General features: G+C 40.1%; 1 protein-coding gene across 3 annotated transcripts in view; it reads left to right on the top strand.

Annotated features, from left to right (window-relative positions):
- Positions 1-663: 663 nt before the first annotated feature.
- The window catches only part of MAP3K1 (mitogen-activated protein kinase kinase kinase 1), a 69,681-nt gene continuing 44,799 nt past the window's right edge, over positions 664-25,545 (top strand). The window contains exon 1 of one of the 3 annotated variants that reach the window (XM_060280287.1): positions 664-1,375. In XM_060280287.1, coding sequence (XP_060136270.1) covers positions 810-1,375 — 566 coding nt within the window. In that variant the 5' untranslated portion in view covers positions 664-809. Of the gene's footprint in view, positions 1,615-25,545 lie in introns of all 3 variants that reach the window. The other 2 variants (XM_060280286.1, XM_035100953.2) reach the window with 2 other exon arrangements.

The following is a 25,545-nucleotide window of genomic DNA, read 5'->3' as shown; positions in this document are numbered from 1 at the left end:
GAGAAAAGCAAAACTACATGCTCTGAAGTTAGATGCCTCTAACTGGGCTGGTACTTGACTTCCATAAAAGGAATAGGGTTTGATGCCAAATGCAACGCATGCAGCAGAATAGACTCGCAAGAGCCCGCAGGTGATGGAATGGGAGGTGCCGCTTCTCACGTGCAGGTGGGGGAATTCCGCATTTGGAAATGGAACGATTATTTTAAAACAAACAAACAACCATCAGCCTGGATGTTGATATTTAGGAGATATGAGAGAGAGAGCGTGCTAATACTGCTCGTTTGAGTGATACCAACAATATATATTTAATGGGATAGCAAAAGTCAACACCTTCTTCCCTAATGTTTTAAAGCAGGGCGGCTGACAGAGCCAGCCTGGCTGTGGGAAAAGGACGAGACGGCAGAGGAGCGCTTATTTTTTGTTTTGTTTTTGACACGGAGCTCCCACAGCCAAGCCAGTACAGTACCTGGCCGGCCTGAGGCGGCGCTGAGAGAGAGAGAGGGGCAGGCCCGGCCGCGAGGCGCGCCTCTCCGCTCCCTGCCGCCTACCTATCGCCTCCTTCCTCTCGCCGTTCTTCCCGCCCCCTCAACCTGGGCCCGCCCAACCCGCGCTCCTCGCGGCGCTACGCAGCCTGCGCAGCCCGCGCCGCTTGCGTGCCAGCGGCTGCCGGGCCGGGCCATTCTCTCTCGCTCGCTCTCCTCTGCTCTCCCTCCCTCCCACCCCGCCCGCGCGCTCCTCAGAGAGCCCGGTGCGACTGGCTGACGGGAGTGCGAGTGGTGTGTGGGATGTGATGCGAGCTGCCAGAGAAAATGGCGGCGGCAGCAGGAGGAGGAGGGTCGGCGGCTGCTGCGACTGCTGCTGCTGTGGCGGCTGCGAGTCGCATCTCCTCCTCGGTCGGATTATCGTCGAGTAAGGAAGCCGCCTCCGCCTCCGCTTCCCCTTCCTGCTCCGTCCCGGCCGCCCGGAGCCCGAAGTCTGTGAGGAGCGGCGGGGCTGGGAGCGCTGGAGGCGGCGGCGGCAGCGGCAGCGGGCTCCTGACGAGAGACCCGGGCGGCGGCGGAATTCGGGAACCTCGCTCGGACTGGAGGCGGAAGCAGCTGCGCAAAGTGCGGAGCGTGGAGCTGGACGGGCTGCCGGAGCCCGCCGAGTACCCGGAGCTGCCCCTCTGCCTCTCGGGAGCCGCCGCCGCCTCTTCCGCGGCGGCCGTGCAGCCGCGCTCGACCCCCGGCAGCCCCGCGTCCTCCCCCAGCCGCGGCTTCCTCCTCGCCGGCTCCCACGACACGCCGCTGCCGGACCCCGCGATCCAAGCTGCGGGAGCTGGCGCCGCCGCCGCCGAGAAGACCGTGGAGCCGCCGCCCCCTCCGGTCGGAACAGGGTGAGTGTGATTTCGGTCGGGGCTGGACAGGGCGGTGACACTTGAGAACGGCGGGATCTCCCCCGGGCATTGGGCTGGGCCTGTGGGGAGAGGAACGGGACCCCGCTCCGTGGGCAGGTGACCGAGGTCTGCGCGCAGCTGCTGCACGGGAAGGAAGGGTGCAATGCACGGGCGCGTTTGCAAACGCTCCCGCTGAGCCGCCTTGCCTGCGGTAACTTAAAACTCGTGGAAGCTGCACGGTGAGCTTGGGTTTCGCCAGGAAAATTTGCCAGGGGTCGCTCTCGGGTGCACGGTCGGCGTGCAGCGCTGCTTCTTTCCCGGAGAAAGCATTGTTTTGGCACCATGGCTTTTTCCTCCCTCGCTACCCCGTTGCATTTCTTCGCCCCCAAACCACCTACCACCGCGCCCCCCGGTTTTTCGCTCGAGATCGTTGATGTTGCAAGTGCTGGGAATATGTGGGCGCTGCGGGGCCGAAGGCTGCTTGATATTTGCCCACCGACTGCAGGGAGGCTTTGAAGTTTGAATTTGTCCTGCTGGTGGTGGTGGAAGAGGAGGAGGACCCAGGACCGGATGTATCAGCCATTCAGTTGCAATGCGGTTAAACCCGCTAATTCTTCAGGCAGTTCTTTTCGCTGTGGGCAGGAGGATCCGGAGTTGTGGGGGGAAGCTTCTGTAACGTGCGTTTCTATTTAAAAAATATTTCGGCACCGTTGACATACATATTTTGCAATCCCCTGGAGTTGCCATTCTTGATATTTAAGAACCACGGTAGCGTTTCTCTCCCCCCCCCGCCCCCAGTGCCTTGTTCCACCTCATTGCAGCTTGAAAATGTGGAACAGTTTTTTATGTGGGTCTTCTTGAGAGAGAATGCAATGTATATACATGCGTGCCTTATTGAGTTTTGTGCTAAGAAACTTGAAATGCTATGTCAGGTGGCTCACGTTGATTGTGTGCCATGTTTTGTTTAAAGCGTTGACATTGCAAAATATACAGTACCCAGTTCTTATTCTAGAGAGAGAAGCGCAGGTTACAGCTGTGGTTATTAAAGTAAAAAGCACAAGATCGTTGGAGTGCCTTTTAATTCATAACTGAAACCATTCAGATTTCCTGTTGCAGTTTTAAACCGTGTAGCCTTGCTGCTTTGGATTGGCACATTTGGTCTGTTTGCCCTCAGAAACTTTGTGCTGTGGGTTGGTGGTGCAGATCTTGCTATCAGTGCACACCGGAAAAGAGCTTAATCTGAGAACAGCAGACCTGACTGCTCATAAATGAGGACTTGCAATCTGATCATAAATGCATTTCCTCTGAACCAAAACAGACTAATTTTAGTAGGACCAACTTTAGTAAGATTGCTTAGGTTTGCAGCATTAGTGCTAGTATCAATGCTATTTTTAAAATTACTGTACAACTAAATGTACCCTTGTGTGACAATAATAAATTGCTCCCTGGAGGCTTAACTGATGGTCAGGGACTGTTTTAGCTTTGATACTAACAACTATCCATTGTGGCTCTTAAAGTCTTGTTAATTAAACAGGCACCAGCATTCTAGTAAACACTAGCTCTGGTAATGGTCCACTGATTAATCAACAGTGGCAGACATACTCGTATTGATTATATGCAACTTGCAACAAAACAAAACAAAACCCAAACCGAGGAAATGATTTGCAGTCAGTGAAAAACCTTCCCAGTGCAGATAAGCTAGTTGAGGGGACTTAGTGCTGAAACATGAATGAAATGTTTCTGGAAAATTAACAATTCGTATTGTGTTATTCTATATCTTGCAATACATGGCCAATAGACCATAGTTGCAACAGAGGAATAATGACAGGTAAAGCATTGGCAAAAACGTATCTTTCAAATAGGATTCTCAGGTTCTTTTTTCATTTGTTTAAGCGCTTGTTGCATTGGGCAAAATCACCTACATTGAAATGTTGATTTACTGCTCCATATATGGGGGAATCTTACTGGGTATCCTCGTTACACTTTCATACACACATGTGAAATTCACCTAAATTTATAAATCCTTTAGTGGTTATAGAAGAGGTTTCAAGAGCATTTGTTGTAATGATTTTCACAGGTTTGATAGGGTCCATTATATAGCAAATATTGCATGTTGATATTAAATACCAGGTGCTTCATTGTGTTTCAACAGTGCAGTGAGATTGATATTTGTTAACTAGGCTATAGTATGCTCAACCTCATTCCTATATCTAGAATCTTGTTTAGCTGCAGCTTTTTTACTTATTAAATGCCTAATTTAATATTGCTTTCTGGAAGAAGAGGCAATATCCTTGATTAGTTCATGTTGACGGATAAGACATAGGAAATAGGCTTTTTAATTTTAAAAAGTGGGTGAAATCAAGTAGCTCAAGCATTTTATCTCTGAAAGTACATTAATACAGTACAGCTTACCTTTACACAGAGAAGCTGTAGACTTCAATCCTGTAAGCTGTTTATCGTAATTCTACTGAAATGTCTCGTGCAAAGGGGAAGTGTAGTACAAAGTACACTTCCTATGTGAAGTTGTTAATACTTTATTGTTAATATTTTAAAGCAGGGTGGCTGAGATTCCTTTCAGCCCAATAAGCAGACAGTGTGCTTGCTCCAAAGCCCTTGTATATTTCACATCTATAGTATTTTTTTTTTCACAAGGAAAAAATGCTGCCCAAATATTGTACATTGCAGCAATTCTGCAATGTGAAAACTATGGGATAGTTGCAAGTTACCCTGTTACAGTATTTTAGAATTTTCTGATAACAAAATGAGAAATGGTGCCATCTAGATTTGCAAATATATATTGAATATGGCTGTGGGAGCTGAAGTAGCTCACCTTGCCTCAAGAAGCAGCTAAAATGGGAAGCATGAATGGGAGAAATGCTTTCTGTTTTTGTTTTTGTTCTGCTGTTAGCAGCATCCATTATGCAAATATGTAATGTATAACTGGTAACTTCACTTTGCAGAGTCCATGAAACAATAAGATCAAGTTTTTCAAATGTGTCACCATTGCATAAACCCCACTTTAACAGGACTGATTAATCCTTCCTAGTTGAGAACACTTTCCATGGGAGAACTGGGAATTCAAAATATAGGTAGTTCATTTAGCCAGAATGAGAAATGCACTGCTGGGTGTGGTGTTACTATGTTTTATCAATTGCAAGCTTTCGAAGTGAATCTGGAGAGCTCCAGCAAAATACTGTAATTTTATTTGAGTAGTTCAGGTGTGGTGTGGTGTGTATGTGTATGTGTTTTCATAATTTCTTTGTCATCATTTCTGTCCCATAATGCCACGAGCACAAATACACTTTTCCAGGGTTGTTCCATATAATTCCAAATTATTATTAGTCATTTATACAGAATAATTTCAGTTGTAGTCTGTCTACTAATTCACACCTGTAATCCAACTAAAATCTGTAATCCAACTAATGCTTATCTGTGCATTAATGTCCATTTTCTATATGTTTGTTTTGTAATTGCTGTGTATTTATTTATGCAGTATTAAATGTTCTACTAGTCCTATCAAAATTATTTGGAGAAGCAGCAGCTTATTAGCTTGCCTTATAAAGCCATGTACATGATTCAAAGTGGTTTGAGAGATCAGATCCTGGGTCACATCATACCTTGTTAAACAAATGGTGGGAAGACCTTCTATTGTCAAGCCTTGTTCTGAGATTTATTTCTGAATTACTGATAAAAGGCTACATTTTGCTTATCTTTACTGTCAGGTTTGTATCTCCCGGTAAACACAAGCATGCATCATTGACAATCTTGTTAAAGCTTTGGTTAGAGTGTAACATATTGGCAACATATGCTTTTAAGTATCCCTAGGAAGCCATTACAGTGGTACCTCGGTTTATGAACACAATTGGTTCCGGAAGTCTGTTCATAAACTGAAGCGTTCATAAACTGAAGCGAACTTTCCCATTGAAAGTAATGGAAAGTGGATTAATCCGTTCCAGACGGACCGCAGGGTACTTAAACTGAAGCGTTCATAAACTGAAGCGAACTTTCCCATTTAAAGTAATGGAAAGTGGATTAATCCGTTCCAGATGGGTCCGCGGAGTACTTAAACTGAAGCGTTCATAAACTGAAGCATGGGTGTAATTGGTTCCGGAAGTCTGTTCATAAACTGAAGCGTTCATAAACTGAAGCGAACTTTCCCATTGAAAGTAATGGAAAATGAATTAATCCGTTCCAGATGGGTCCGCTGTGTTCATAAACCGAAAATTCATAAACCGAGGTGTTCATAAACCGAGGTTCCACTGTATGGGGTTTAACTTCTGGTGATGGTTGTAAATTAATATATAATTGTTTTCTACCATAGATTGTATTTTTAGCTCCTCTATTGCGAGCAGAAGGGATAAAAGTTGCACTAAGACTGATAAAGTACAAAATACATAACATCCTTCTGTATTATGGAACACCAGCAGTAAAATTAAGCTGTATTTATGCTGATTGCTGCAGGTACAGTCGTACCTCGGAAGTCGAACACCTTGCGAGTTGAACGTTTTGGTTCTCGAACACCGCAACCCTGGGAGTGTTCCAGTTTGTGAATGTTCTTTGGAACCCGAATGTCCAACACAGGTTCCACGGCTTCCGATTGGCTGCAGGAGCTTCCTGCAACCAATCAGAAGCCGCGCCTTGGTTTCCAAATGTTTTGGAAGTCGAACAGACTTCCGGAATGGATTCTGTTCAATTTCTGAGGTACAACTGTATACAAATAGCAACAATACAAAGGTAAGAGTTCAAATTTGGCTTGGGAGGGTTGGGGGAAGCACCACCGTTTTGGGGGTGTTCATGGGGTGAATAAGAAATGGAAGTGCAGTTGTGCCCACAGAACAATGCATGTAGAGCATTGGATACAACCTGTTGTAATTAGTTTAAAACAAATAAATTTTAGCTGTTCTGCCAATTACGGTAGTTAGTATGAATGTTTGTTTGGAAATATTACCTGAAACCTGATGTAAATAAATAATTTAACCCCACACTTATTGATAGATCTGATCAATTGGAGGGGACTTTGTAGGCCATCTAGTGTAAGCCCCTGCTTGATGCAGGAAATTCAGAGCTAGAGCATCTCCAGATGGCTGTAATACCACTTATCCCTGATAATTGGCATGCAGCTTCCAGAACTGGATAAAGGACTGTTGCTGAGGTCCAACTAGGGCAGAATAAAGTGAAGTTATTACTAGTAGTGGCTAGGAAGCTATGGTTCTATTAATGCAGCCCAAAATTACATTAGCCTTTTTTTGCAGCTGCTGAGTCATGCTCAGCTTGTGATAAATTGCAATCCCGAGATCCTTTTCATATGTACTGCTGCAAAGCCAGGTATCACTCATTCTATAACTTTGCATTTGGTAACTTTTTGTCTGTACAGTATACAGAACTTTGTGTTTGTACCTGTACTTCATTTTTTTATTCATTGCAGCCCAGATTGCCATTATTTCAAAGTCCGAAATTTATTCTAGTCTCCTATGGTGTAGCTAAAACCCCCCCCCCCCAAGTTTTGTGCCATCTGCAAATGTGATTTTGCCTGCCCCCTCATCTATGTCTTTTGATGAAAGAAAACGTTGAACAGTACTTGAGCCCAAGGAGCCCTGCAGCACCTTTCTCAAAATCTCTTCAGTTGGGTGAGGAACTATTGATGAGTGCTCTTAAGAATGGTTTTCTGGACAGCTGTGAATTTTTCAGACAGTGTTATCCTTTAGCTATAAAGGTAACCAAACTGTTGTGGAGGACTTCATTAAATGCTTTGCTGATAGCAAGCTAGATTATGTCCACAGCATCCCCACAATCTAGTAGTAATCTGTTCAAAAAGGAAAAAAATAATTTGGGAGAAGTAGCGAAAATAATTTTTCGCTACTGGCTCCTCACCTATTCTCTGGGATTTTTCAAAAATGATAGAAAGCAATTCAAAGTGTACAGTGATTTATGTTGCCTTGATTCAGATACTTTTCCTCTGAGGATAGCTTAGTTTCCTCTGCTTTTCATGGCTGTAGTGGCTGATGCATATAATAGTGAATCAAAACTCTCTTAACCCTTTTGCAGGTTTCAACCTCACAAATAAATTAGCTATTTGCCTTTTTAAAATACTGCATGAAAACACTGCATGAATATTATTGCATATTCAATCATAATTAAAAACGGAAACTTTGGGGGAAATAATTCAGGGAGCATAGATTACATCATGGGGAAAACAGCCAATCAGGGTGGTGAACTGACAGCAATTGCTGCAAATGTGTGTAACGTTTTTTCAGAACTTTAGGATGGAAATGATAAATAGAATATATTTGAGGGAACACAGTCCAGAGTAGCCTATTCTAAGAAAATGTTATGTGTTTCCTTGTCCTTCATATAACCCTAATACTTGACTCATAATGATTGTGATTATGAGACTGTTTCTCCTTATTCAGAAACTTCCTTGGATAAGCAGTAATGGAGAGACTAACATTTTAATTATTTTGATGATATCAATCATACCAAATGATAATACAGCTGAAGGTTGCTTCAAAAAGTGTACTTGTGTTCCACACAATTATTTTCCCACATATAGTTTTGGGTGACAGCTGAAAGCCTTCCTCTTGGCTTCAGGCCTTTGGGGAATGAAGAGTGAGTTACATAGCCATAGTTTTAGGAAAGAACAGATGACATGGTTTGTATATTTTCATGCTTGTTTTCAGGTTTTTGTTTGACTTCATTGTGTATTTTTAGTGTTGTGACCACCCCCAGCCCCAATTACTTGCGAATGAAGGGCGGGATGTAAATTACATAAATAAGTAAAATTGTTGGTACTTGTGTTTGTGAGCACAATTGCTTGGATACAGTTCTGAGATGTGTAAACATTCCTTTGACATTGCCCCTTGTGTGACTCTCAGGACAACTTTCCTAGTGGATTTAAATTTACATGTCCTATTGATTCTGTTGAGATTTACAACCAGTTGTGGTTGGGTTTTGTTTTGTTAATTCAAAATGTTAAAAAGGTGGATATCTTAACTTAAATTTAAGGACAAATATGAAGATACCTCATGTGTTTTCTTCCAGCCCTGAGGAGACAATGGAGTCCTGGGTATGTTTAGAATATTATGACTTCTGTAGTAAGAGAGTTAGTATGTTGTAAAGGTTAGTGTTGAACTAGGACCTGGGATACTAGGGTTGAAATCCTCATTCAGCCGGGAGGTTCACCTGCTGATCTTGGGCCAGCCTAAACTACCTCACAGGGTTGTTGTGAGAATAAAAGGACAGGAGAAAACAATGCGCAGTGCCTTGAGCTTCTTGGAGGGGAAGACACAATAAGTATGTAGTATATGAAATATTAAAATAATTATGGGCTTATCCAAGGTAACTGGTCAGAGATTTGATCCTCACTGGAGCAGAGAATGAATTCAGTTGGTTTCCCTTCTAACATAAGGACAAAAGAAAAGCCCTGGTCGATCTGACTAAAGGTCTAACTAATTTAGCTCACTATTCTCATGGTGGTCAACCAAATGTGTGGTCAGCTAAGACATAAATGCAATACCTCTCTCTCATTTGAGCAAGTGGCATTCAGATACTCCATGGACCAAGTCTGCTCGTCAGTCACTCAGCCAGCCAGCCAAGGCCTCACCCTCCCAGACCAGGTGGGGAAAGGCCTAAAAGGCAGGGGGGCAGTCTTCTAGGACTAACAGCCAATGAATAAGAAAATACCTTCAGTAGCACCTTAAAGACCAACTAAGTTTATATTTTGGTATGAGCTTTCGTGTGCATGCACACTTCTATCTGAAGAAGTGTGCATGCACACGAAAGCTCATACCAAAATATAAACTTAGTTGGTCTTTAAGGTGCTACTGAAGGTATTTTCTTATTTTGCTTCGACTCAGACCAACACGGCTACCTACCTGTAACTAGCCAATGAATATGCAGTCTTTAAATATCTGAGCTAGTTTGTAATTTGAAAATCTTTTCTATGCTTTTAAGTATGTACTATGCTATGAAAGCTAATGCTTTTTAAGCTCTCTCCCAAAATCCATATTAGTTTTATTTTTTTAAAAAGCCTGTGTTGTCTCATTCAGGAGGGAGTTCCACAAAACTGGATCTACATTACTGAACTATGAAATGACATATGAGTATCTTTTATTCGTTTTTCTAAGTCTGGATGGATGCAATGGGAAACCATGTTTCCTTTTTCCTGGTACAAAAAGAGTATTCATATATACATATTAGGGCATATTATTTTTCTGGTCCCACATGACCAAGAGCAGAGGGCCTATTTGTGAGTTACTTTTTTCCAGCTTAGATAATAATGAGTCAGTCTTCTAAGCATTTACGGAAATGGTTTCTTAGAACTGGATGCACACCTTTTACTTTTGGAAGCATGCAAATAAAATATGATATGGTGTTCAGCTTCTCTGTATTGAATAAGATTCTGTATGTATAAAAGGTAATACTTGCTTGTGTGAACTGATTAAGACTTGCTTGTGTGAACTGATTAGTGCACATCTGAACAGATCATTGACTTCATGGTGGATGACTTGCAAAGCTTTATGGACTGAATGGTGGAGCTGCCCAAACGTAAGCCCAATAACTTGCATGATTTTTTGTGACTGCTAAGCAACTTGGATGAAATAATATTTTAAAATCATAGTATATATACAATCATCTACAAAATACCAAAAATTGTTTCAGTTTACCACAGCTTTTTCCTCATGGGGAGTGGAGTCTTCCATCTCATTCTGAGCTTTGGACAACTGCTTCTGAGTCCTTGTGAAGGCAGGGAAATGTCTTGAAATGTCACATCTAAATAGGCTGCACATTGAGAAAAGAAAAAGGAAGAGACTTAGATGAAGACAACATGTAATGCTTAATTTGTTTGTGTGATACATGCACACACCTCCCTGCTTACCTTTCATATCCTGTGCCCAAGCATGGGTGCCCACCCCTTCCTTTATACAATCTTTTATCTTAAATAGGAAGTGTTACCTTTAATATCATAAATGTACAGTTAAGAAGAATAAAAATTGTACCTAGTTGCTTGTCAAGAAACAATTCTACCAACTTGTGCACCTAACATCAGGTTTACAGTTCCATATTTCACTACAGTAGTTGCAAAAGAACATTAGCAGTTTTCAACATTCATATTTTTATAGTAGGTTAATAGGTGAAAGGAAGGTAAAGGATGCCAATTAATGTAAATTTGCTTGAACTGGTTATATGCTCAAAGAAGGAAGGATTTCCCAGTTTTGTCCAACCCCCTCCCCCAAAATTTGCTTTACATTGCACAGTGCTGTTCTTTGGTGAGCATGACACGTGCTGGAAGAAGGCAGCCACCCAATCATAGTAAGCCTAATTATTTGTCAGTATAAATATTGAGCTGTTGCTTGGTAAGAAGCAGATGTCTCAATTTCTGCCTGTGGCTCTACTCCAAATGAAGGGTTCTTCAAGTGAGTTTAAGAAATAAAGCCTTTTATTTCACAGGAGGCAAAAAAAATTATGCTAGTGGCTACAATCAATACTTCTTGTCTGTGTTCTTTGATAACAATGTATCAGTTGCTTAAAGTGAGAAAACTTTAAATGTCCCAACCATGACAGTACAGTGGAACCTCGGTTTATGAACACCTCGGTTTATGAATTTTCGGTTTATGAACACAGCGGACCCATCTGGAACGGATTAATTCATTTTCCATTACTTTCAATGGGAAAGTTCGCTTCAGTTTATGAACGCTTCAGTTTATGAACAGACTTCCGGAACCAATTACACCCATGCTTCAGTTTATGAACGCTTCAGTTTAAGTACTCCGCGGACCCATCTGGAACGGATTAATCCACTTTCCATTACTTTAAATGGGAAAGTTCGCTTCAGTTTATGAACGCTTCAGTTTAAGTACCCTGCGGTCCGTCTGGAACGGATTAATCCACTTTCCATTACTTTCAATGGGAAAGTTCGCTTCAGTTTATGAACGCTTCAGTTTATGAACAGACTTCCGGAACCAATTGTGTTCATAAACCGAGGTACCACTGTACACACATCTCACTTTAAGGAACATCACATTTTCATTTTTTTTAACTGGCATAAAACTGGATTTTCTCAGTTTGCTGCAACAACACATGTGCTGCAGTGCACAGAGGGTACTTTGCATGCCATAATAAATGTGTTAGTCTTTAAAAATATGACAAACTTAGTTGGTCTCTAAGGTGCTACTGGAAGGATTTTTTTATTTTTTGTTTCTTCCAAATTATGTGATACTCCATTTTTTTCTGCAACAGACCAGTGCAGCTACACCTTTGGAAACTGCAACATATTCGAACACTTAGCATTTATTTTTCTGCTGGTTCGCACTTGAAACAGTTTGTGTCAGGGTGGGTAACCTGTGACACTCCAAATCATAGAATTGGAAGGGACCTCAGGGTAATCTAGTTTAACCCCCTGCAATGCAGGAATGACATTTGACTCCATATCCCATCAACCCCAGCCACTCTGGGTAGTGGTCAAGGATGATGGGGGTTATAGTCTATCAACATCTGGAGGGTCATAGGTTCCCCATCACTGGCCCTTGCATGCAGCGCATAAGCCACCCCCCCATAACAATTTTGAAACATAATTCTGTGTTGTGCACAATAATCCATGCAGTCAGTGAACCGTTTGGACTCATTGCTAATCATCCACTGAGCACAGTGAGTGAAGCTTTTGCTGTCTGCTTTCACATGTAATGTTAATCCTTGTCATAGAGTTTGAAGATGAGCTGCAGTGAGCTTTATGTTCATGCACGTGTCTTGCCCCCCTCCTCCAGTATAGGCGTAAGGAGATAAGTAGTACCCATTATAGCTGAACCACAATCAGTGTTGTGTCCAAACTCTAAACTGTGGTTAATATTAATAGCTTGTTGAAGCAAACCAACTTCATTACCCTTGGTTTGAAGTTGGCTTAAAGTCAACCATAGATTGAAGATTAGCTTGTGGTTAAACTGAAATGGAAACAAAAGCTTATGAATTCCTCCTCAGAGCTTGTAATAAGAATTAGTATGAACTTGAGGCTTGGTGAAACTCAGCCTTGTAATGCTAAACTGTGTTTAGAGTTACATGTGAATGATACCACCACTGTATGTCTGACCTCCAAAGAATGTTTACAAGTAACCAATGATGGAAGTGAGGGGTTAGTTCCCTAAGGGAAAAGAAGGGAGTTGTGCAGTACCAGTTAGACTGGGTGATAATTTCCATTTTTCCCGATCAGAGGAGATTGGCTCAAGCCAAATACTATAAGTTACTGTACGTGCATTTTTTAAAATGCCAATTATAATTTGCACAGAGTTGACCCACTGAAGTACTGCTTGGAAGAGCAGAATTATGATTTACAAGTTGTTAGCTCACTTTTGATATCAACAGATTTGTTACAAAAGAAGAAAAGGGCAAACATAATAAAAAGAGGGGAAACAAAAATTTAAACCATGAAGTGTCACAGCCTGGAAGGACAAAAGTACAAAGATACAGTGTAGCACCAAAGGAATAATAAAGTATTAACTCATACAAAGGTTCCTGTTACAATTCTGATGTTTAATGTACTCCTGTGGCACTCCATAGTTATACAGCTGATATACGTCACTTTTGCAATATACCTCTTCGGCTAAATATTCTATATTAAAGTCTCAGAATTTTAGCATTGTAAATTAGCATATTACCATAATACTTGTTGGGAAATAAAATTTGCAAGTGCATATTGAATTTCAGTCCAGATCATTAAATTCTGTCAGATGATGGCAGCCTTGCCTAGTTTTCATAAGATTCTCCCACATCCCTCACATACTATTAGTTGCCCAGCTTGTGCATTTATTTCACTGCTAATACAGGATCTAGTCCCATTTTCAATTGTCTCTATTTTTTAAACACTGGTACCAAGATTTCTGTGGTGCTGGCAGTAATTATTTGGTTAAACATGCACACAGTTCCTTCCTTATTAGTCATATTTATTATACTGTATTTACAAATGCAAGGCAGTCCTAGTTCCCTATATACACGCTGGATGGCTGTAGCGGGGGAAGGAGGACATCTGGAGACTCCAGGATGGAGAACACTGAAGTAAAAGAACAAAGTTCTGGGAACTGAGATAGTATTGGAACAGATTGCAATAAAATACCTCGTGTGTGTGTGTGTGTGTGTGTGTGTGTGTGTGTGAGAAAATGACTTTTTTATGATAAGTCTTCCACATATTCTTCATGTGGCAGGGGACTGTGCTTAAAACCTTTACACAGTGATCACTTCCCCATAGCTGGTGCCACAGTTTTGTTGCCAAGCCACACGTGCTACATAAAATTGGATTAACATACAGTATGTGAAAGAGCTCTTACATTTGATGGTGCCCGTTGAGGCAGACTACTTTGATAGTCTCTACAATGCATAGATTTCAGCCCTTAAAACAGATTCTTTGATTTACCAGTACTATGATGCATTAAAGTAGTAAAAACCTTTGGGTTCATAATTCAAGATCAGAGAGAGAGAGAGAGAGAGAGAGAGAGAGAGAGAACCTATTTATGTGTTAATCCAGTTTTTTAATCACAGGTAATTTCTAAGAATGTTCTCTGTTTAAAAATAAATATTTAACATTTGAACTCCCCCACTCCCCACACCATCTGGATGAATGATGCTTGGCCTTCTTTTACAGAGGCTTTGTAATTTTACTAGGTAGAATAAGGTAAGCAAAGAGCTTTGAACACTCAAAAGAGCTATATAAATGTTGCTAATACTATGCTTGTACATTGATTTAAACAGGGCGGGATAAAAACAGAACATTAAAATTATTAATTTTATTATCAAACCACTTGATACTTGGTGGGTGACATGGAGTTGCCATGGACACTGGAATTGGCTATTGGTTGCCTTATTAGTGCTAGTTTCTACAGCAGCTGTTTTGCTTCTAATTTTGCTCCCAGTTGGAGCATAAGATAATAACTACATGATCCCAGCAGTAGTCCTGGTGCAGCAGTGGCCACTATGGATCAGATTGAATCAAATTGCCCTCACCATTTCTTTAAAAATAGACATACGCAAATCCAGTCAATATAAAACTAATAGAAGTGTCCCACAACAATGCATTGATTCTAATATTAAGAGTACAAACATTTGCTGTACAGTATTTAATTTATTCATGCACAAACTGACTTAGAGGGGGAAATGTGCATCCTTGGTTATTACAGTACAAGCGTTCTTTCACCAAATATTTGCAAATTGCAATAGGTGAAAAAGACTGGCATTCTAACTCCGGTTCTTGGTTTTCTTTTTCCTGTGGCCTTCATATTCTATGTAGGAGCTACGGCACTTGTTCAAAGAACTGATTATAATATTAAAAATCGTAAGAAACCAATAGTTCTTTATTGGTCAAGTGGTTAACCTTCTGAAATATATTCTTCAGATGCTTGCAGTCAAGTGCAGCCTAGGTGAGCTTCCACATATGTAACTTTTGGCCTAGCAGTGAAAGGTCCAAAGTCTTGGAAGTGTAAGTATAATTAACTCATATGATCCCTAGACAAGTTACACTTTTCCACTGGCTATGTATGTATGCTCATTAGCTACGTCAGAATTATTAAGGTCTGGCTAAATTTTCTGTAGAAGGACAAATTCCAAGCCATGCATCATGTGGAACAGGAGAAGATGGGGAGCAAAGGAACTTCGTTCCTGTTTCACTCTGTCACTATGTGATCAGTGCTATATACAGGTCATGTCTCGAAGAAAGTAGGGAACCCTGACTTTACCCAGAAGGGGACAACTTTCAATCTTTCGTAATATAGAGTGGGTTATATTGTTCTGTATTGTATTGCACTTATTAGTATTTTAATTTATGTGGAGTGTCTTATTTCAGTTGATATAGCAACTGAGAAATTTCATTGTGCATTTATTTCAGTAATGCAACTTATTATTTTCTATTTTTTCTTTTAGTTTTTACAAATGCTTTCTTTTGGAAATTCCACAGTAATAAAACAAATAGTTACAATAATAAAAAATAAACAAAAATAAACATCGCTATTACATTTCATTAATTACATTCCATTTATAATTGACTCGCCTAACGATGAATAATTACAATTACAACAAATAAAGGCTTGACTTGACTTGCATGTCATGCATCTATCTCATATATTGGTTTCACCTTTTAAATTGCGTTACTGAAATAAACGCACTTTTCGATGATATTCTAATTTTCCGAGTTTCACCTTCTATTCTATTCTAAACTTTAACTTTCTTACTCTGTCCTAATGAAATTAAATAGACTTTCTGTAATGATTAAGCCTACCGCCATTCATAAACAGCTGTTCTCTACTGCTGCTGGCTTCTTTGAAGGCTGTAAATAAGAAAATTTCCAGCTGCTTAGAACTCACTTCCATGGGTGAGAACCGATTGCTATGTGCTATTTGAACCCTAAAGTATAGGAGGTTAAATAATTTGAGGATATCCTTTGCTGTAGAATTGAATCAAAGCAGGCATGGAGCTGATATTTGACAGTACTGTATGATAAACTAGAAAGAGATTTGTTAGCCATTCTGAGCTTTTTTAAAAAGCAGGGTGGAGGTGGATATAGAGATGTGAAGGCCTGGAAAAAAACCAGAAAAATTCGGGGGGATGGGGCGGTTTTTCCCCGTTTTTTCCCTGAAGCCTTTTTTGTTTTTTTCTGAAAAATTGAAAAAATAAACAATAGATTATGGAATGTTTTATTTTAACATGATGAATAGAATATTTTAAGATAAGGGGTTCAAATATTTTGTAAATCATTTTTTTAAAAAATATGTATGGTATCAGATTATTCTAATTTCTGTGAGGACAAACAAATCCTAGTTTACAAACTGAACTCTCCAATGCAAGAACAAGATACATTTCTTCCTTTAGGAGGTGCTGTTGTCACCAGAAAAGAAAAAGGTTTCAGTTTTGTTTTTGCATGCTTGTGGTATGCATTGGTTCTGTTCCTCTTCACTTGGCCTCAAAGCACTGGAAGAAAATATAGAGCAACAAAAAGGGCCTGAAAGTACTGGTATATGTGCTGTCGTGGCAATCAGAGAAGTGTTATGATATGAAAGAAAAAAAGAAATGAAAATATTTTAAACATTAAATGCTGTAAAACAGTCTTTAAAAAGTGAAATAAACTAATTTAAGCATATAGTAGTAGCTAAAGTGGTTAACAGACCACACACATCAGTGTAAGGAAATACATAAGGTCTCATGGGCAAAACATGGGAGGTGGAGTAAGCATGTTGCATAGCAAACAGTGATGAATGACAAGTTAAATTTCAGTTCCTGTTTGAATACACTATATTTTTAATATGCTAGTTGTGATAATTTTATGCCTATTAATATTGTTCATAGTTATATTTTATGTTTCTAAACTAACAGAATGACTGGAAAAGGAAAAGGAAAAAGAAGTGCTAATGTAGCATTTTTTTTCAATTTTTCTGAAATTTTTCATTTTTTTCCAGGAAAAAACCCGGGTTTTTTCCCGAGCTTCAAAATTTCTGGAAATTTTACATCTCTAGGTGGAGAAAAAGTACTGGTAGAGAATAGGGAGCAGGTAGAGCTGGTGACAGGGGGGTTCAGCACAGCTACCACACACGCAAGTGGTGGTGCCTGGCAGCCAGAGAAGGGAGTCGGGAAGACTGGTCAGAGCCCAGGGACCCCACCCTGCCTTTTTTTTTGGCACCAATTATGTCTATGACCTTTGGCTACAGATTGATAGGCTAAATTGTTCACTATTTATCTTTCTGAAGGGGAGTGTATAGGGGCAATTCAGGGGATTTTGATTAGACTGTAGTATAAACCCTCAATTTATGCAGGTATTGCATTCTGGGAATCACACTTAAAGCCCATATTGTGTATAGTCAAAGTATTTCCCCCACAGATGTCCCCGCCATTTTCATTTTCCTTTATTTTTGCCAAGGGCATAAAGCTGAATGTACACAAGTTAAATGTGGATAAGTTGTGGTCTTACTGTACACAGTTTATGTCTTCTGTGCTGACTTTGGAATTAATAACTGTGTAAGATGCAACTCTGCTGTAATGAAACTATCATTGTGGTGGTTATGTCATAATTAACAGCTGATTACTATTTTGGCCATATTTAATGGACTGGTTATAGCTTATAAATAGCTTGCCAAATGGTTTAGATAGCCAAACATAAACAGAAGAAGATGCTATTGTCATGTGAGGACCAAACTGCATGATATTCCTGGGAGATCCATCATCTATTGGTCTATACTGTATGTGCATACATACATTCAGGGCATGTTTATTGACTACAGCTGAGGGGGACGGACACACTGGCATTTTCATTAGGGAAACTGTGTAGAGTGTTGCATGAGGTCTTTAGCAAATGAAAATTGCTGTAGAATAACTCATCCTTGAACATACTCCTATAGAGAAGCTCACTTTCCCAAAATCTGCTTTAAATTGTTAAAAACAAACAAAAAACAAGCTATAGATCCTGGAGAATTAGCAATATTAAATGATGAATTCTTGGATGCTTTTGGATTTATTTATTTTTTGAGACAGGGTGAATAAAATATAAATGACTCTACTACCATTTTTTTTTCATTCCCTTTCTCTTCCTCCCAATTTTTAACTTTTTCTGCCATTTGTGAAGTGCCACAAGATAGATAATTTTAAAGGCTTAGTTACTTTTCTTAAATGATAAAAAAGCTATAGAACAGACATTTCAGAAATAAAGAGTACTTCTATTGTGACATTAGTACACAATTATCAAAAATTATTAAAGTTCCTTCCAGATGAATGCCTAGCTTATACCTTGATTTTAAATGCTCTTGGCAGCTCTTCCATGCGTTATCTAGGTTGCATGCTGTGTCTGCATTTTTTATTTTTTTATTTGTTCAAAATTCATATGCAAGAACACTTTACTTCTTGGGCTATTGAATCAGTTTCTCCTATAGCAGGACTTCATATTCAATCAACAGCTGTAAATATCTGTAGTAAATTGTAGATTGTGTTAGTTCAAAATGAAGACACTGCACTGAAATGATCTATAATCAGCTGACGTTGGTTGCTTGTTTTCCTGTTTCTATCAAAATGTTGCTGCTTTCTTGCTTTCTCTAGACTTTCCACTCCAGTGTTATAATTATGACTGAAAGGCTTTCATGGATGATGAATTTTTCATGGAATTTGATATCACACATTAATTCCTGTTTTGCATGAGTCCAAATGTACCTCTTTTGTTGTTTATAATGCTTATGTTACTATTTATATCTCTGGTCTGGTCTAAAACAGGGAGACAGGGCTAAAACATACCATGGTCAACATATGCTGACAGTGTAGTTGCTGTTTGGTGCAATAGAATAGTTGTGTTTGTACTGTGCAAGAACAGGAAAGCTAGATGTATACTGTCAATGACCATTTTGTGTTCTGTTCCCACCCAACCCTGCGCCGTCGGTGGAATGCATATAAGTGCACCCCATTCCACCCCGCCCCACCCTTTTAGCGCCATGTTTAGTGACTTTCTCGGGTCACTTCCAGGTTTGGCGATCATGTGTCATTCAAAACTTAAATCAAATATATGCAACAACTTTGAAATATTACCTCTCTCTACTAGTTACATTCTTGTTGGGTTTCTTATCTTGGTTATGCTCTGGTAATGAATGGCATGGTGGTTTGTCCATATAGCCTTATCACACGGGGGGGGGGGGGGCGGAGAGAGAGAGAGAGACATGAATGTGTACCACCTGAAAATGTGACCTTTGTAACTCTTTTTGTATTTGTGGGCTGCAGATAATGGTGCCTGGAAATGAGAATTTTAGTATTTGAAATAATCCATTTTAAAATATAGAAATGCTGCACTAATTGTGAAGTAGTAAGGAACATCATCATGTAAGGCTTCTGTAGAGCTGCAAATATTAATCAGGCTCTGATCTTAAATCGAGGAACTAGCTTTGGAAACCAACACTGACAACCCAGATTTCAGTACACATTCATTTTAGCTACTGCTTCATTAGATCCCCCCCCCTCTCTCCCCGTGTGTGTGTGTGTGTGTGTGTGTTTAGGTCAGTGCGAGGCTATGATTTTGCTTTCAAGCTTTAATTCCATGGAAAATGAAATCTCAACTTGGCTGTCTGGTTTTTCTTTCATATTTTCACTATTTATATCCTAGCTTGGTGTAATACTCCATGCAGAAAATCTACAGCAATTAGGATATGGAAATAAATTTGTTCTTTGTGCAAATACTGGTAGATATGATGCACAAAACCCAAATAGTATAAAACTACTAAATATTATGAGAGCTTTGATCAGGAACTGTTTGTTTCTGTCCATCAATGAAATTACTTTTTTTTTTATCTTGCAGCTTCAAGACACTGTGAACTAAGTGAATAAATAGGAAACCATCAGTATAACCATGCTTACATTTCCTGTGGGAGTAAATAGACGTGTGGCTTGCATGTCATGCTATTGTCAGTTATCTGCAAAAGAGGGAACTGCCAATACTTTATGTTAAGGAGTTTCAAAAGCCCTTGGAAGATAGAAAAAGATAAATAGTGAACAATTTAGCCTATCAATCTGTAGCCAAAGGTCATAGACATAATTGGTGCCAAAAAAAGGCAAAAGCCAGACTGGCAGGATTCCAGGTAACCAATAGCTTCTGGGGTATCTGAAATTAGAGTGACCATCTGTTCCATAACCTTTCTCTAAAAGTGAAGATTAGAAACAAAAGGGTAACTGGCATCAAAATATAGGATTTTGAGCTGGCCTTCAATCTTCATGGCATGCTGCTTTCCTGAAAGAGAAGCATTGTTAGTTCCAGCTAGTAGAGAACCTAGTTTCTTTACTGATTAAAATCAGTTACCGTAGGATTGGCAGAGGTTGTATTTGCAAGTGGATACCTGCATACCTGCAAACATCTTGCCAACACTATCACGAATCAAGGTATCAGACTTGGTTTGTATTTTGGGGGGGGTGGGTTGGTTTTAAATTATGGCTTTGCAGATTGCTAGTTCACAATTGTACGGGTTGTTATGACTTGTTGAGTGTGAAATGCCCCCAAACCCTCTTTTCAAGTAATGTATTAGCATATATAACTGGCAGTCCTTATCTTGAAAATATTGTGATTTGTGATCCTTGAAACTTAAAAAAAAAGCGAACAGAAAGAACAGATTGCGAGAGATGTTAATTTCCTAAGCAATTGGTTATTTAGGAAAATGCTCTTGTACATCCAACCAGAGTGTCAATCTCATTTTGTTTGAATTTGACTGTCACGAAGGACTACAAAAGTATGTACAGTATAATACTTATTAGATGAAAAGCCTCATAAGAAAATTGGCTATACTTGTGTGCTAATTTTCATCCAGGGATATAAATTGGAAAACTCTTTCTAGAAAGCCATTGTGATGGTATAGATAGCATTGTACTTGGATGGGGAGGCTTTGTTGAAATCCTGCTCAGCCATGGAGCTCCCTGGATAACAAAGAGAGAGAGAGACAGAGAGAGAGAATGAGTGTGTTTGTCAGAGTCTTGACCAATTTATGGGGTGGTTGTGAGAATAGAATACGATAATCCCTATATTTGATTTACTCATAAGAACAGTGGATTAGCATATGTGCTGGAAAATTAATTATACTACACTGAATCCAGATTAGGAGAAGCTGCTTCATTAATTTAAAAATAATTGACCAAACTTTTATATGTTGAATGCTTTCTGTAAATTGCAAGAATACACTTAACTGTGTTGTACAAAACTGGGAACCTGACTATTTTTGTCACAAATACTTGTAAATATTTAGGACTACATATATGGTGTATTAAATGCTCTTTTGTAAAATGCTACATCTTCCAAATAGCTAATCTTAAGTAAAGCTTTTAGAGGATATACTCTTCTGTGTTCTTTGTACACAGCTTCACTTAAAAAAAATTAAATAGGAGGACTTCAATTGGGTTAAAGAAGAAAGAAATGCATCCTAACTTCTCTGTCTAACTGAATGTTCTTGGAGGCTGTTGAAAAGAAATAGGAGTTCATCCCACATGGCCTACATTCATAGAACAAATTGGGAGTGCCAAAAATGCCCTGAAATTAAGCTAGGGAGCGAAAGATTACAATAAAATGTTGCAATGTATCCCTGATACTAGGTTATCTGAGCCAGAAGCTTGGGGGAGAGTTCTGAAAAAAAGCAGGGGTCCCTGCTCTAATTTAGGACTTCATGGGTACTTTCTTAGTTTTTAAAAACATTTTGAAGTGCAGCCAGTCTGCATGCAAGTCAGTGGATCATGGAAGGTTCTGAATCCAATTGGAGGTTTGAGGGGCAAATTGAGTAGATTCACCTTCGATGCAAGCTGACCAGTATAGGTGATGTTTGGCAGATATGGGTGATGCTTGACTGGGAATCCAAACCAGCCTGAGCTTTTCACATCTGACCCACAATATTAGCAGTAAAGTGCACTGCAGGGTTGTCGAACTTCAGCAACGTATTCTCATTACTACATTGGGAAGTGTTTAGAATAAAAGCTTTGAGGAACAAAAGGGACTTCTTCAAACATACTTGAAATGGTAGGTGCTTTGTCTCAAAGTGTGTTGTGCTTTTTGCTTTGATATTTTAGATGTTGATACCGGTAGTGAGCTGCTGAAGAAACCACATGCTTAGAAAGATGAAAGGAAGGGAAGTTTAAACTAGCCCAAGATTTGCCACTTGAAGCTGTTAAAACAGTAGCTTCACTTGCCTGCTTAGGGGGAAATTAAGAGTTAAGATGGAGCAAACAATATCATTCAACTATTTCCCATAGATAGCATTAAACAGGGAGCTGTTGCATTGTTCAAAGACCTGTTACTGCGTTTGAAAATACTAGGGAACCAGGACTTTGCTCTTGTGAATTGTCTGTCACTAAAATACTGGATTCTTGTATGAGCTTTGATTAAACCCGAGAATTGAAATGTGGGGTGCCTGGTGTGCTATTTGTAGTAGTGATTTCTACATGTATGCTCAAACCAGGAAGTTCCCACAGCTGCCATAATGGGGCCCCACTTGTATTACTGAATGTTATGTTAGCTGTAATTCCTCCATGACACATGCATTATTAGAAAATATAATTATGCAGGTTGACTGAACTATTGCTATGGGAAGTGTAACTTTGGAGTTCCAGGCATGTGTGAAAAATCTCTAACATAACATCACTATTATAATTACTTGCATTTAGATTAACAACTTTGCAAGGTGGCTTAAGGGCTTCAGTAGTCTGCATATGCTTTTTCCTGGCCTTATATTGCGTGTTGACACAATCAGCATTGCAAAATTAAAAATCTAGCAGGCTTGATTTATAATATAAAACTGATTTATAATATAAAACTTTAAAGTAGTTCATTGAACTGGTTTGTGTGAATAATTTTTGTTCTGGGAGCATTATTTTGGTAATAGAAGCTTCTACGTATTCCAGGAACTTAAAATCACAGAACTGTGGAGTTGGGAGGGATCCCAAAGGTCATCGAGTCCAACTCCTTGCAATGCAGGAATCTCAACTAAATCTCAACTAAAGCATCCATGACCATCCAGCCTCTACTTAAAAACATCTAAGGAAGGAGAGTCCATAACCTCCCAAGGGAGTCTGTTTCGCTGTCGAACAGCTCTTACTTTCATAATGTTCTTCCTTATGTTTAGTCGGAATCTTCTTTCTTGTAACTTAAAGCCATTGGTTTGGGCCCTACTCTCCAGAACAGGAGAGAACAAGCCTGCTCCATCTTCCATATGATAGCCTTTGAGATATTGGAAGAGGGCTAATCATCTGTCCAATGGCTGTCCAATGAGGCCTTACAAATAGCGGGGGATAGAAGACAGGCAAAATGCGAGGGAGATAGTGAAAGTTACAGGAAATTGAATGCAGATTTCCAAAAAATAGCAAGGAGAGACAAGAGGACCTTCTTAAACGAGCAATGCAAAGAAATAGAGGAAAACAACAGAATGGGGGAAACCAGAGATCTCTTCAAGAACATTGGAGATATGAAAGGAACATTTCGTACAAAGATTACCATAATAAAGGACAAAAGTGGAAATGACCTAACAGAAGCAGAAGACATTAAGAAGAGGTGGCAAGATTACACAGAGGAATTATGCCAGAAAGATATGGAGGTCTCGTACACCCCAGGTAGTGTGGTTGCTGACCTTGAGCCAGACATCCTGGAGAGTGAAGTCAAATGGGCCTTAGAAAGCACTGCTAATAACAAGGCCAGTGGAAATGATGATATTCCAGCTGAACTATTTAAAATTTTAAAAGATGGTGCTGTTAAGGTGCTACACCCAATATGCCAGCAAGTTTGGAAAACTCAGCAGTGGCCAGAGGATTGGAGAAGATCAGTCTACATCCCAATTCCAAAGAAGGGCAGTGCCAAAGAATGTTCCAACTACCGCACAATTGCGCTCATTTCACACACTAGCAAGGTTATGCTTAAAATTCTACAAGGCAGGCTTAAGCAGTATGTGGACCGAGAACTCCCAGAAGTGCAAGCTGGATTTCAAAGAGGCAGAGGAACCAGAGACCAAATTGCAAACATGTGCTGGATTATGGAGAAAGCTAGAGAGTTGCAGAAAAACATCTACTTCTGCTTCATTGACTACGCAAAAGCATTTGGCTGTGTCAACCACAGCAAACTATGGCAAGTTCTTAAAGAAATGGGAGTGCCTGATAATCTCATCTGTCTCCTGAGAAATCTCTATGTGGGACAAGAAGCTACAGTTAGAACTGGTCATGGAATAACTGATTGGTTCAAAACTGGGAAAGGAGTACGACAAGGCTATATATTGTCTCCCTGCTTATTTAACTTATATGCAGAATTCATCATGCGAAAGGCTGGACTGGATGAATCCCAAACTGGAATTAAGATTGTTGGAAGAAATATAAACAACCTCAGATATGCTGATGACACAACCTTGATGGCAGAAAGTGAGGAGGAATTAAAGAACCTTTTTAATGAGGGTGAAAGAGGAGCGCAAAATAGGGTTTGAAGCTCAACATAAAAAAAAGCTAAGATCATGGCCACTGGTCCCATCACCTCCTGGCAAATAGAAGGGGAAGAAATGGAGGCAGTGAGAGATTTTACTTTCTTGGGTTCCATGATCACTGTAGATGGTGACAGCAGTCACAAAATTAAAAGACAGCCGTCTTCTTGGGAGACAAACCTAGACAACATCTTAAAAAGCAGAGACATCAGCTTGCCGACAAAGGTCCATATAGTTACAGCTATGGTTTCCCCAGTAGTGATGTATGGAAGTGAGAGCTGGACCGTAAAGAAGGCTGATCGCCGAAGAATTGATGCTTTTGAATTATGGTGCTGGAGGAGACTCTTGAGAGTCCCATGGACTGCAAGAAGATCAAACCTATCCATTCTTAAGGAAATCAGCCCTGAGTGCTCACTGGAAAGAGATCGTGAAGCTGAGGCTCCAATACTTTGGCCACCTCATGAGAAGAGAAGACTTTCTGGAAAAGACCCTGATGTTGGAAATATTGAGGGCACAAGGAGAAGGGGACAACAGAGGACGAGATGGTTGGGCAGTGTTCTCGAAGTCACCAACATGAGTCTGACGAAACTGCGGGAGGCAGTGGAAGACAGGAGTGCCTGGCGTGCTCTGGTCCAAGGGGTCACAAAGAGTCGGACACGACTAAACGACTAAACAACAACAATCATCTCTCCTCTCAGTCTCCTCCTTCCCAGGCTAACCATGCCCAATTCCATCAAGCATTGCTCTTAAGGCTTAGTTTCCAGACCCTTGATCATCTTGGTCACCCTCTTCTCACACGTTCCAGCTTGTCCATATCCTTCTTAAATTGTGACACCCAGAACTAGACACAGTACTTCAGGTGTGGTCTGGCCAAGGCAGAAAAGAGTGTTGCTATTATTTCTTGATCGGAAAACTATACTTCTCTTGATGCAGCCTAGAATAGCATTAGCACTCTCTCTCTCTCTCTCTCTCTCTCTCTCTCTCTCTCTCTCTCTCTCTCTCTCTCTCTTTTGTCGCTGCAACATACTGTACTGTTGACTCATGTTAATCTTGTGGTTAACTAAGACCCCTAGATCCTTTTCACATGTACTACCGGTACTAGTAATTCAGGTGTCTCACATGTTACACTGGTGCAGCTGGTTAATCTATGCCTAATTGTATAACCTTACATTTTCTCCTTTTAAATTCATTTTGTTCATTTGGACCCAGTTCTCCAATCTGTTAATGTAATCTTGAATTCTGGTTTCT

This window comes from Zootoca vivipara, chromosome 11 (assembly GCF_963506605.1).
Source record: "Zootoca vivipara chromosome 11, rZooViv1.1, whole genome shotgun sequence".
Classification (NCBI taxonomy): Eukaryota; Metazoa; Chordata; class Lepidosauria; order Squamata; family Lacertidae; genus Zootoca; species Zootoca vivipara.
This window is presented reverse-complemented; position numbering and strand designations above follow the sequence as displayed.